This window comes from Apium graveolens, chromosome 8 (genome assembly GCF_009905375.1).
Source record: "Apium graveolens cultivar Ventura chromosome 8, ASM990537v1, whole genome shotgun sequence".
Taxonomy (NCBI): Eukaryota; Viridiplantae; Streptophyta; class Magnoliopsida; order Apiales; family Apiaceae; genus Apium; species Apium graveolens.
The window spans coordinates 234,119,123-234,131,926 of record NC_133654.1 but is presented as its reverse complement, the minus strand read 5'-3'; the positions used below and the strand labels follow the sequence as shown (position 1 = coordinate 234,131,926).

At 34.1% G+C, this 12,804-nt stretch overlaps 1 protein-coding gene and 1 pseudogene across 1 annotated transcript; one reads left to right on the top strand and one right to left on the bottom strand.

The window, feature by feature from the left end:
* Positions 1-560: 560 nt before the first annotated feature.
* LOC141676799 (cation/H(+) antiporter 15-like) lies at positions 561-3,758 on the top strand. Its single transcript, XM_074482510.1, has 3 exons — positions 561-915; positions 1,178-2,161; positions 2,272-3,758. The coding sequence occupies exons 1-3, from the start codon at positions 697-699 to the stop codon at positions 3,601-3,603; spliced, it is 2,535 nt and encodes an 844-aa protein (XP_074338611.1). The 5' UTR covers positions 561-696; the 3' UTR covers positions 3,604-3,758.
* Positions 3,759-3,925: 167 nt separating this feature from the next.
* LOC141676800 (ABC transporter G family member 1-like) lies at positions 3,926-6,848 on the bottom strand (annotated as a pseudogene).
* Between the last annotated feature and the right edge of the window lie 5,956 nt (positions 6,849-12,804).

Here is a 12,804-nt window from a genome sequence, read left to right as displayed (position 1 = left end):
AATTAATTTTATATACACATTGAATTAATGTCAAAAATGACTATAAAAAAATGATTCTTGGGGCAGCATGGGCAGAAACCATAACGCTCTCCTACATATAAAACAAGAAGTTATAATTGTCTTAGTCTTTGTAGTCCTATACTCCTATCTGTGAACAAAGCAGCAATATTAGAATAAAACATAAGGATATTACATCGCCTCACCATTTCACTGAGTCTGAGACGACTCTCTTCGGGGTTTGGGGACACATTAACAGCTAAAAAATAGCCAACGACTGGGCCTAGAATAGAAAAATTACTAGTAGTATTACTATCTTTCTCAGCAGGGAAACAATCTCTGCATGCAGCCCTCAATTCATCTATTACATTCTTTTTTCCAGAACAAAAATAGTTTAACTTACTAAATATTAAAAGATTTTAATATTTTGTAAAACAGAGATATTTTAAGCTAATCACCCGCAGCCACAGAAGAAATAGAATCCACCTAAAATGGACAACCATGCATTCCAATACACACCATTTTTCCCTACGTTTTTCCAATACATACAAAAATGTAAACCAAAAGGCCTTATATTGTTGTTGACAAAGGGGTAGCAAGAAGAAAGCCAGGGTTCGCATTGGGCCCTGGCATTTCAACGACGAAGAGGAGGCAGAGGAGGCTGACGCAGCTACGCCTGGCAAGCAAGCGTAGGACAAAATGGGAGACCTTGACCTTACAATCGAAGATGTTAACAGAACCATTGTCTGTTATGCTGAAACAATATATAGAACTAATGGAGTTTGGGAAGGACCTAACCCCTTGGCTCCTATTCTTCCCATCTTCATTTTCCAGTTACCTGTCGCCATTTTTGCAACTCGATTTGCCCTCCTTCTGTTGAAACCCTTTAACATGCCTTCCTTCATTGGAGAGCTTATTGTAAGTTCCTTTCGCTTTTGCACATCATCTCATCGTCTATTCATGAGCTATATTACATTTCTCAAATTATTAACAAAAATGTAATGTTTAGGTAATGAAGATGATCAATTTAGGAGCTAGTATTAAAACATGTCGCGTCATGTAAAATTGGAAAATTGATAACCCTGTCTGACAAATTAGCCACCAACGTGTACAGAGCTGGTATTAAGATAAATAGCTATAAAAGATGCATAACTTGTTTTCTTTTGGATGGAAAATGCAGGGTGGTATACTGCTTGGACCAACTTTCTTCGGTAAAATAGCACCAACTACCTACAAATGGTTCTTTCCTTCCTATGGTTTCGTTGTTTTAGAGCCAATGGCACATTTTGCTCTTGTTTACTACGCATTCCTCGTGGGTTTAACACTGGACACCCAATCAATTAGAAGAACTGGAACAACAGCCATGGGATTGGCTATAACAGGAGCTGCAATCCCTTGTTTGATTGGTTGTGCCTTATTCTTCGTCATCCTTAGTGACAAAACAAATTATTATGGCTGCATTTTCTGGGGCTTTGCACTTACTGTTTCAAGCTACTCAGCGCTGGGTAGCATTCTTGAAGATCAATCACTCATTCATACAGAGATTGGCAAGTTGGCCATGTCTGCAGCTCAAGTCGGAGAAGTCATTTCATGGGGTCTTCTTGCTGTAGGACTAGCTGTAGCCAACAGCCCAAGTTTTTGTTTATTTGCCATTATCTTGACAATTGTGTTTGCACTTATTTGTTTTCGTGGCGTTCGTCCAGCTCTGTCTTGGATAATCAAAAAAACTGGTGATGGCCAAGGGTATAGTGAGTTCTACATTTGCTTTATTCTAAGTGGGGTTGCTATATGTGGAGTTATTACTGATGCCATTGGTACACACCCGATGCTCGGAGCGTTTATCTTTGGACTAATTATGCCTAATGAAGTGCTTCAAACTACTTTGGTTGAGAGGCTTGAAGACTTCGTGATGGGAATTTTTATGCCAGCATTCTTTGCGGTTTGTGGTATCAGGACTAATCTAGATTCTTTAAGCGTTAATCACACTTCTTTGTTAGTTGTGGTGGGCATAATTATTGTTCTATCTGGATCCAAAGTTGTCAGCTCTTTGCTTTCCTCTTTTGTTACTAACATGACAGCTAAAGAAGCAGCTACTATTGGACTACTTACAAGCACCAAAAGCATCTTGGCTTTGATCATTCTTGAAGTTGCACAAGAGCATGGGGTATGTACATACACAGGCATTCATACTTGCATACAGAATAGGTTCGAGTAGAAAAACAACAATCCTATTAAACTGTTGCACATAAACACTGCACGCGTTTTTGATTTCAGGTTTTGACTACGCAAGAATATTCCATCATGGTAGTTTCAGTTGTTGTGATGACTATGCTTGTGCCACCAATCATATTACATTATCATCCTAACAACGATGGAGTTCCTTACACACGAAAGACAATTGAGAAAACTAAATCAGTGGAAGAGTTGAGAGTACTTGCCTGTGTCCATAAACTGAACAATGTTCCATCTGTTATCAACGTGCTTGAAGCTGCTAATGCCACCCAACAATCTCCAATCAGAGTCTACGCGCTCCAACTTGTAGAACTCATTGGCAGGGCCTCGGCAATGCTAGTTGTTCATAATGGTCGTAAGGCTAGCTCGAAAAACCCAACTAAAGAAGAAGCTGAGACTGATGAAATTATAAGCTCTTTCGACAATTATGAGCTTCGTTGTGATGGTGTCAATGTCCAAGCACTCACTTCTAGGTGCCCATACTCTACCATGGACGAAGATATCTGCAACATTGCGAGAGACAAGCGAGCAGCTCTTATCATTTTGCCATTTCACAGACAACAAAACATAGATGGAGAAATGGAAGATATTAACCCTGCCATAAGAAATGTGAATGAAAATGTATTAGCTCATGCTCCTTGCTCCGTGGGTGTTCTCATAGACCGTCGAGTGGCTGAGACTAGCACATTCCCTAACCGTGTTGCTGTCTTCTTTTTTGGCGGGCCTGATGACAGAGAAGCGTTGGCTTATGCTTGGAAAATGTCAGAACATCAAAATGTGAGACTAACAGTCATAAGATTCGCGCCTGGAAAAGATGCAATTCAAGTAGATCCTGCAGATTTCATGACAACAGCAGCAGGGACAATAACGGTGCCTATTGATGCTGAAAACGAGCGACATCTAGACGATCATTTCTTAAACAAATTCAAGACGGCTACAGCACATGAAAATTCGGTAGTATATCAACAAATAGTGCTAAATGATGAAGAAGAAACTGTGAGAGCAATTAAAAACATGGAGAACGATTATGATCTTTTCATAGTAGGTCGAGGGCGGGGCGTGGTATCGCCACTAACAGCCGGACTTGCTGATTGGTGTGATTGCCCTGAGCTAGGTCCTATTGGAGATCTTTTCGCCACCTCTGAGTTCTCATCTTCATTTTCAGTACTGGTGATGCAACAATATATTAAATCTGAAGGGAGTGTAACCGAGTCCGATTCGTATGCTGGATCTTCAGAAGCAGAGCATGACATGAACTGGAGACCATCAAACGCAAGTAATGATGTCAACGAATCATTCGGACGTAGAGATACAGAATTCGGTAATTTATCTTTTAACCACAAAAGAGACCATAGCTTTGGCATGATAAGATGAATATTGTTAGTGAGTTAGATCATATTTTTTGCTTGACCAACTTCTTGGAAATTTCTTTCACCTCTTTGTGTTCAACAATATGAGATGGTATCACCAAACATAATGTTGTATACATGCCTTGAAAACAAGAAGGGAATATCAGAAATTGTTTTTCATGTCATGCTATGAAATATCTCTGCATGCTTGTTTTGTATTCGTGGAAACGGCCTCTCTTGCAATGATATGCGGTGTATCAAAATTTAACACACCTGATCGATCCCATAACACAATTTTTATTTAACTTCCATTATTACAATTCAATCTGCATTCATCATGACGATCAGACGTAACACTTAATTTTCAAAATTCAGTAAGTACTGAATTGTGAGTGACAACAAGAAAACGAAATACACCATCAAATTAGCCGTGCAATAGTAAAAGATGAAAGATCCAAGAAGCTTAATTTTCACATTCCAAAGAAATTTTTGTGACAGTCGATTCGGTCTAAGAAGGCAAGGAATCTTCCAAATGTGCTGTTGATTGTTTAATAGAGACGTTACTAACATAATCTCTGATCATGGGTTTAAACTTCTCGACTCCCTTGATTATCAGAAAGAACAGAACTCTGTATGTGGCCGTCATCCCCAGTAGAATTATGATATCCACCCATTTAGAATAACCAGTTTCCACTTGCCAGATATCTTTTAAAATTTCATCACCAGTAATTGTAGGAGATCCTCCAATTGTTTCATTAGGAAATGTTAGGCCTATAAATTCATTCTTGTAAAACCCTTGGAATGCATACTTGTGGAAGGAAATGCAGTACATTGGGTACTTCCACACTGGATTGGGAATGTCATTTGGTAATCGAAAGAATCCCCCTGTTAAGATCATTATGCCTTGAATTCCAGCACCTGCTACAATACCCATAAGAAAATCGGGTACGATGCTAGCCACCATCATCATTAGGCTCTCGACTAACATTATGCATACGAAGAGGAGTAGGCCAAAGTACACAAAGTGACCGAATTCTTTTTGAAGGCCTACAAGATAATATGATATTGCTCCTGGTATCAGTCCGATTAGGAACAAGAATGGAACTGATGAAATTGTGTTGGCCACAACAAATGCAGCTACACCATAGTGTCCGTTCAGTCTTTCTCTTGTGAAAATCTATAGATTAAGTTGCATTGTCAGCATTTTATTTTCAGAGCATTCTAATACATTTTGCACATAGTTTAAAGATTACATATTTTGTAAGTTAGATATTGACCTTCATATCCTCTACAAACGAAGGGAATCCACCAATTGCCATAAAAGTCAAGAATCCTGCAATAAACATGAGCATCGAACCTCTAGCCTGTAGATTTTACGGACTGTTTTTTAAGATACCGTAGGGAGAGAGGGAGGGAGAGAGAGGGGGAGAGAGGGAGAGGGGGAGAGAGAGAGGGGGGGGAGAGAGAGAGGGGGGGGAGAGAGAGAGAGAGAGAGAGAGAGAGATCACCTGAATCGAACCATAAGTGTGGCCAATATCATGAAACAAGGTACCTGTGCAGAGGCCGAGTGCAATATAGATTATCAAACGAAGCCAGTAATACCCTAGATCACGGTGCATGTTGAGAAAGGATCTTTTGGTAAGAACAAGGCATTGAATAATAAAGCTTGCTTGGCTTCCTTTACTTGACACAGTTCCTATGTTCTGCATTTAAAAAAGACAGAAATTAAATAAACAGAGACTCACTTATATAGGGCATTATGTAGGTTCTAATCATCCAATAGTTGTAATAGAATACACAACTTATTGATATTCTCCTGTACCTTTTCACTAATCTCTGAGACTCGACGCTGAACTTGTTGACTCTGTTCAGAAGATTGAAATGCCTTGACAAGAACATTAATGGCTTCCGCAGCAGTTGTGCCTCCATAAACTGTTCCCTGGCCATCCTAATAAGATGTGTTTTCAATAAATAGCTTTTTAATCACCAGTTACGCTGATATATTGAGAACTATTTCCTAAAAGCTAGCCATAAGTAGCTAAGTAGAACTAAATAATTACGTCCGTGTCAAAATCTTTGTTGATTATTCGGAGGAAGTGATCAGAAGGGTTCCTCATAGCTGGGCATGGGAAGCCATTTAATGTGAAAAACTGCAAAAGATCAAGATCTTTAAATTAGGTAAATTACGCTAGTCTAATAATGTCTAAGACGTTGATTAATATTGAAATAAGTTTACCTCGTTCGCTCCACTGATCGAACCAAAGTAAACTTGTCTGCCTGAGGATAAAAGACAGAGATTATGGAAAAGCTCAAAGACTTCAGCACTGGGCTGATGAATGGAGGCTACAATGGTTCTTTTGTCTTGTTGAGCTAGTTTTATGATGCGGCTCATGACATGGTAAGATGCTGCACTATCCAATCCACTGGTAGGCTCATCGAGAAAAAGAAGATTTGGACGAGTTAAAATTTCAATACAGATGCTAACTCTTCTTTTCTGTCCACCACTAAGACCTTTTACAGTCCACCCTCCGATTCTTGTGTTTATGTCATCTTGTAAACCCATATCGATAATTGTTGTCTCAGCTCTTTCTTTCTTCTCAGCTGTTGACATGGAATCAGGGAGTTGAAGTTGAGCCGAGAAGTAGACAGCTTCTCGTACAGTGAGCGTTGTCATCAGCGAATCATCTTGAGTCACATATGCCTAGGAAATTTAGAAGTCAACTCAATTATTTGTAGTACTCTTGTATTCATTCGGATTTTTGTAATTGAATGGTACAATAGTTAGTAAACCGAAGAAATGAATATATATCAGCTGGAATGTGATTTCCGAGTATATAACTTACTGAAGTGCCAAAGGCCAGAGTTTGTTTGTGGCCATTGATTAGGATATCTCCATTTTGCCTTGTGTTTGAGCCTACCCGCCCTGAAATATTTGATCATGAGCATAAATTGTTTGTCCGTAAATAAATCGTAAAAATTAAAAAAGTAATGTGCATGTAAAGTACCTGCTAATGTATCAAGAAGAGTGGACTTGCCAGAACCAGAAGGACCCATAATGGCCAATGACTGAGCAGGTTCTACATAGCCGGATAGACTCTGCAGAATTGGGCGGCGACCACCTTTGTTAGAAGGCACGGTCACCCATACGTCCTTCCATGTCATGTAAATTCTGGTGCCATCATCCCTAGGCGCACTTGGTACTCGTTCAATGTTTATTACTGCTGATGATCTTCTGCTATCTGATACATTGCTACTATTCTGACCTCGATTATCTCCTCGATTATGTTGATAGGAAGCTATGTTTTCCTCTTCCTCCTCCTCATGTCTTATATTTGTCACCAACTCTGTCACAAGTGGTTGTGATGGGCTTCCACCAGGACTCCATCTTGGAACCTTGCTTGTATCCATGCGCTCTCTCTCTCTCTCTCTCTCTCTCTCTCTCTCTCTCTCTCTCTCTCTCTCGGAGTGCTTCTCTACGAGTTTACTGCTATCATATACTTGTATAGAGTTTTATAGAAAGCGGTCCAAGCCTATATTAACTTGCAGAGTCACCATTGTAATTTTCTTTAGACACTTGATTTTTTGACTAATATTTTATTTGCTCTTACTTCTCTTTTATATTTTTTGGCACAATTTTAATCAATATTTGCTTCAAGCTCCAACGGCTGACAGATAAAATTGTTAAAATATCAATGCATTATGTTTGAATTTAAATTGGATATACATGTGTTTGGAGAAGATAGTCGAATATTTGTCATGGGAGGGTGATGATTGGCACCTTTAAATCCGGTTTGTCAAAAAAATTTCATGTCACTTTAATTGGGTTGTTTATTTAAATGTAAGGGGCCATTTTAATTAATGTTTATCATTTATTTTATTAAAAAATTTGTATAAAAAATATTATGAATCTAGTAGTATTCAATTAAAAATATATTTTTTAATATTCTCTCCTCTTTCATATAAATTTTGACACTTTTAAAAAAAATAAAATCTAATAGTTTGCACCTTTCTAAAAATATTATCATAAAATATGTTAACTTTACTAATTTGTCTTATCAAACTTTTAAAATATTACCATAAAAATATTTTAGAGAAATATTATATTCCTGGTCCCAATGATAATATTATACTCCCTCAGTCCGTTTTTAACTTCCTTTATTTAAAAAAAAAAAATAGAAGTGGAAGTGCGGTTTATCTTGATTTACCCATTGCGCACCCAAGGTAACGACTGCCGAGTTCCTACGATAATTTTTTTAATTAATAATAACATAATTCTCATTTTGTCCAATTTTTAATTATCTTGTTCGACATTTCAGTGACATTAATCAATTTTTGAAATAATGACTAAAATTTATGCGTTTATCATTTTTAAAAATCAAAAATTACACATTAAAAATGTTTAAAGTAGTTTTAATGATTTAGCGTTTTAAAATATATTTAATAATATAGTATATAAATTTCAGTCAAATTTTGATTAAACTAATTATTAAAAATCAAAATATGACAATTAATTAGAGATGAAAAGAGTAAAAAATTTGCTTTTATTCATCATTATTTTCTTAGTATATTCTTCACATTTGATATTTGAATCTTAAAGCGTTCAACAAATATAAAATCATCATTCTAAAAACAGATAGAAATTGTAGATTCTAAATTTAATTTGGCTACATCATAGTATATATATATATATATATGGTTTTGGTCCGCAACCCGAGGTAGTTAGGTGGTTGTAGTAACCACCCGGTACTAAGCATTAGTTCATTGCGGGAGACCTCAAGCATGCCTCCGCAATGCTTACATGCGTTAGGATCTTTATGAATTAATTTTGTTTCGATAATAACGGAGTTAGAAACCATTTATTTTATGAATATAGTATTGTTAAATTTGTTTATTGATCGAAAGGTGTAGACGATACTTTTCGATCAATAAACAATCATACTTGTTTTTCTAAAACTTTTTTGAGTGAATTTTAATCAAACTATTTTAATTTAAATTTTAATTATATCAAAATTATGTATAATAACACATTTGTACTATTTAATGAAGTTATGATGAATTAAATATTTTTTTATAAACAATTTTTTCATTTATTATCAATTGTATAATGAGTTAAAAAAATTAAAAAATTATATATATAATCGAAAAAACAATTAAAATATTAATTTTAATGAATAAATAAAAAACCAAATATGGTAACTAAACTGTATGAATGTAGTATTGTTAAACTTGTTTATTGATCGAAATGTGTCGTCTTCCGAAGAATACAGGGCATGATATGGGCATGATATGCAAAAACAATGCGGCATTAATGTCAAATTAGAACTAAGATGTTATAAACTACAATTTAAGAACTAAAATGCATCAATTACAAGAATTATAGTGTCAAATTGGAAATAAATGAGAATACAAGGCTTCATATGCAAAATCAAGCAAAAAGGACAAGTGAAGGACCAAGATGCTATAAAGTACAATTTAAAAACTGAAATGCAACAAATACAAGTAAATACCTCGGATGCACGGTATATTGACTCGATGAAGGAAACAATATGCCCCCAATGATGTAAAAAAGATAAGCTCGTGTGTAAACCAAAAGATCATGTTCTAGCCCCCCCTCTGGTAGCTCCGCATATTGTTCCCTTAATTTGTAAAGCTTGACCCCGTCCTTGTACATATCTCTACGCCCCACCTCATCCAATCTTGCATCCTGTCATTCCCTCATCCAATACGCCTTCGGAGCGTCAAGCTTCCAATGAGTAACTAGACGACCCTTAACAGGGAGGCCCATAATCATGTATACATCCTCGAGGGTGATGGTCAACTCACCAAATGGAAAGTGAAAGGTGTTAGTCTCTATCCTCCACCTGCAATTGTATTCATATACAAACATCACAAACATTGCCAATGACGATTCAAATAAATGAGAAAACTGATGACAAATTAGTACCTTTCCACTAAGGTCGTTATCAAACGAATATCGTTCTGAGGAACTGAACGATTGTTCGTAAAAGTCCAGAAACCCCATAGCCTCAGCAACTCACGCTGGGGATCAGAAAGTATCCACTGGTGATGATTAGCTGTGTACTGCTGTACATCCAGCCTATCCTCACACCTCCCGCCCATATGGAAGTACTAATATGATCATCATGCATCGTCAGGAGTGATCTAACAATAGTCCCGCACTCATTCTTCATAGTAATTTCAAAGTGCACAATAAAAAATTCAAACCCCAATCACATTATAATCAACAAAATCATCGTAATTTCGATCAGATCATCATTTAAATTAAACCCTTTTTTTCGAATTAAATCCTAATTAATTCGAATTAAACCTAATTAATTTGAATTAAACCCTAATTTCAAATTATTATTTTAATTAATTAATTGGAATTAAATCATCACATAATCTACCCATAATTTAAACCCTAATCATATTATAGCCAACGCAATCATCACAATTTCGAACAAATTTCACAGAAATTCGAATTTTCGAACAAAATCAAACAAGAAACGAACAAAATCACAATGTAATTCGAATTAATCCCTAATTTTGAATTATTGTTTTAATTAATTAATTGTAATTAAATCATCACATAATCTACCCCTAATTTAACCCTAGTCATATTATAATCAACGCAATCATCACAATTTCGAACAAATTTCACAGAAATTCGAATTTTTGAACAAAATCAAACAAGAAACGATCAAAATCACAATGTAATCAATGTGTGTATGTCGTGTGGTTCACATTGTTTCATTGCAGTAGATGTAATCGTGTATGTCTGTGTGTAACTGTGTTTGTATATCGATATAAGTGGGTATAAATGTGTGCATAACAGATCTTACCCGATTGATTAATCGTCTAAAATGGACTGAAATCGCCTTCAATTGCCGGAGAATCGATTCTAGGGTTTACAATTTTGATATGGGGAAGAATAAAGTGTTTCCTAATCTAAATGGATTAAACCGGGGTACCCCGTCCGCCGCATTGAGACAATGCTGCAATGGGTAGATCTGTAATTTCTCGAATTTTAAGTAATTGTTTGTTAAAATAAAGAATTTATTAATAAAAATATATAAATACAAAATAAAAATATAACAACTAAACAAAAAATAATTTAGGAATTTAAACATAAATTAAAATTATTTCTACATTTATTAATTATTATTTGACAAAACTTAAAAATAAATTAAAATATTTCCAGCAATGTAGCATTGCGGGGTGCGCATTGAGTCAATGCTGCAGTGGATGGTTATGTAATTTAGCGAATTTTAAGTAATTGTTTGTTAAAATAAAGAATTTATTAATAGAAATATATAAATACAAAATAAAAATATAACAACCAAAACATAAATAAATTAGGAATTTTAACATCAATTAAAAATTCTTTCTACATTTAATATTTATTATTTAAAAATTATTTCAGAATAAAACTAAATTGTTTCCAGCAATGAAGCAAGGCAGTTTTCGCAATGAATCAAAGCTGCAGTAAACCCGCAATGAAGCATTGCGAGTCTACAATGAATCAAAGTTGCAGTACTCCTGCAATGAAGCATTGTGAGGCCGCAATGTAACAATGCGGCAGGTGGTTATTACAACCATCTGTGACTGTGGAAGGGCATCCATATATATATATAAAGTAATATTCTGTATTATTGATGGGCTGCAGGTTTGAGTCGTTAAACTGTACAGGTAATATAGTTACGTATAATTGATGACGTGTTTATACTTTAATTATAGAGTAGATTCATATGCTAATTTTTAAACTCATTTTTAAAATATTAAACGTATTTATAAATTAATAAAATAATGATTAACCCGTCTTTTAAAAGATGTCGTCAACTGCTGTCAAAACTTCACCATTATTAATCTATTACTATCTATACTACAATATAATAGACGAAACATTAGAAGTTTGATAGTCGGTCGGTCGGTACTTGGTGAAATTACTCAATTACTCTTACTTAATTATTTCAATTCTAATTTTGGGTCGATCAATTCTAATTCTAATTGATATTGAAGTCAATTTCCTCTATTGCTTTAACAATTTCAATTCTATTTTATATCGAACTCTATATCATTATAATTTATATTAAATTCAACTTTTTCTACCAATTTATATTTTAATTCATATCGAGTTCTATATTATTCTAATTTGTTTTTCTGGGCTAGATTAGTAAGAAAACTAAATATAATTATTAAGATTTAGTTGATATGTCATGTGAATCGGGTTAAGATAAAATAATAATGCTACTAGTTCTCCTAAAAAAATTATACAACTGAACTTGGATAAACAAAATAATATATTTTATTGATCCAGGATAAAAAAAATACATTATACAATTAATTCAGACTAACACAAAACTAAAATAAAAATACAATTCGACCAACAAAAATAAAATAATATATACTAATTATTCATCCAAAACAAAATATTTTATTGATCCACACTCAAAATAATTAAAATTAAACTAAAAATAATTAGTTTGATTTGGTCGGTATATTGGGAATCGAGCTAAAATAAAATAATATGAACCACTAATCCGAGATAAATCAAATTAATATTAGAATAAGTATAATTCGTATCCTATTGATGTGAACTGAAAATTAAATTATAATTAAAACATAAATATTATTTTTAAAAAAATATACATAGAATTATCAATAAAACTATATCGTTCAATCAGTAATATTGTCTTTTTCAAATATCTTTTATTGAATTACTGCTAATCGATTAAGTAATTAACATGCTAAAATAATATTTTTTAAGGTCCCATTATAACGAAGACATTATATTTTTACCCTCAATAAAATAATAATTTCGTTATAATAATATTTCCCTCCTTATCAATACTATCACTTTAAATAAGTTTAAATATTCTAAAAAGTTATGAACATATACGTCTACTAATATAATTATTATGAAGTCATATCATTTAAAGTTTTATATGAACAAAAATAAAAATTGAATTCAAATTGTTTTTTAAAAAAATTATATAATATTAAAAAATCTGTGCATTGCACGGGTTTTAAGCTAATATTAAAAGACGAAACATTGAAAATTTTGGTACGGTACCTGTTTTGTGGTACACACTGAATTTACCGAATTACCCTTATTTTACTTTAAAAAAATTATTAGCCTTAGTAATCGAATTATATTAGAAAAAGAAATAAAATTTGTTTTCAACTATAACAGGTTAACTTTTTTATTACTCTCAATTAAAATAAC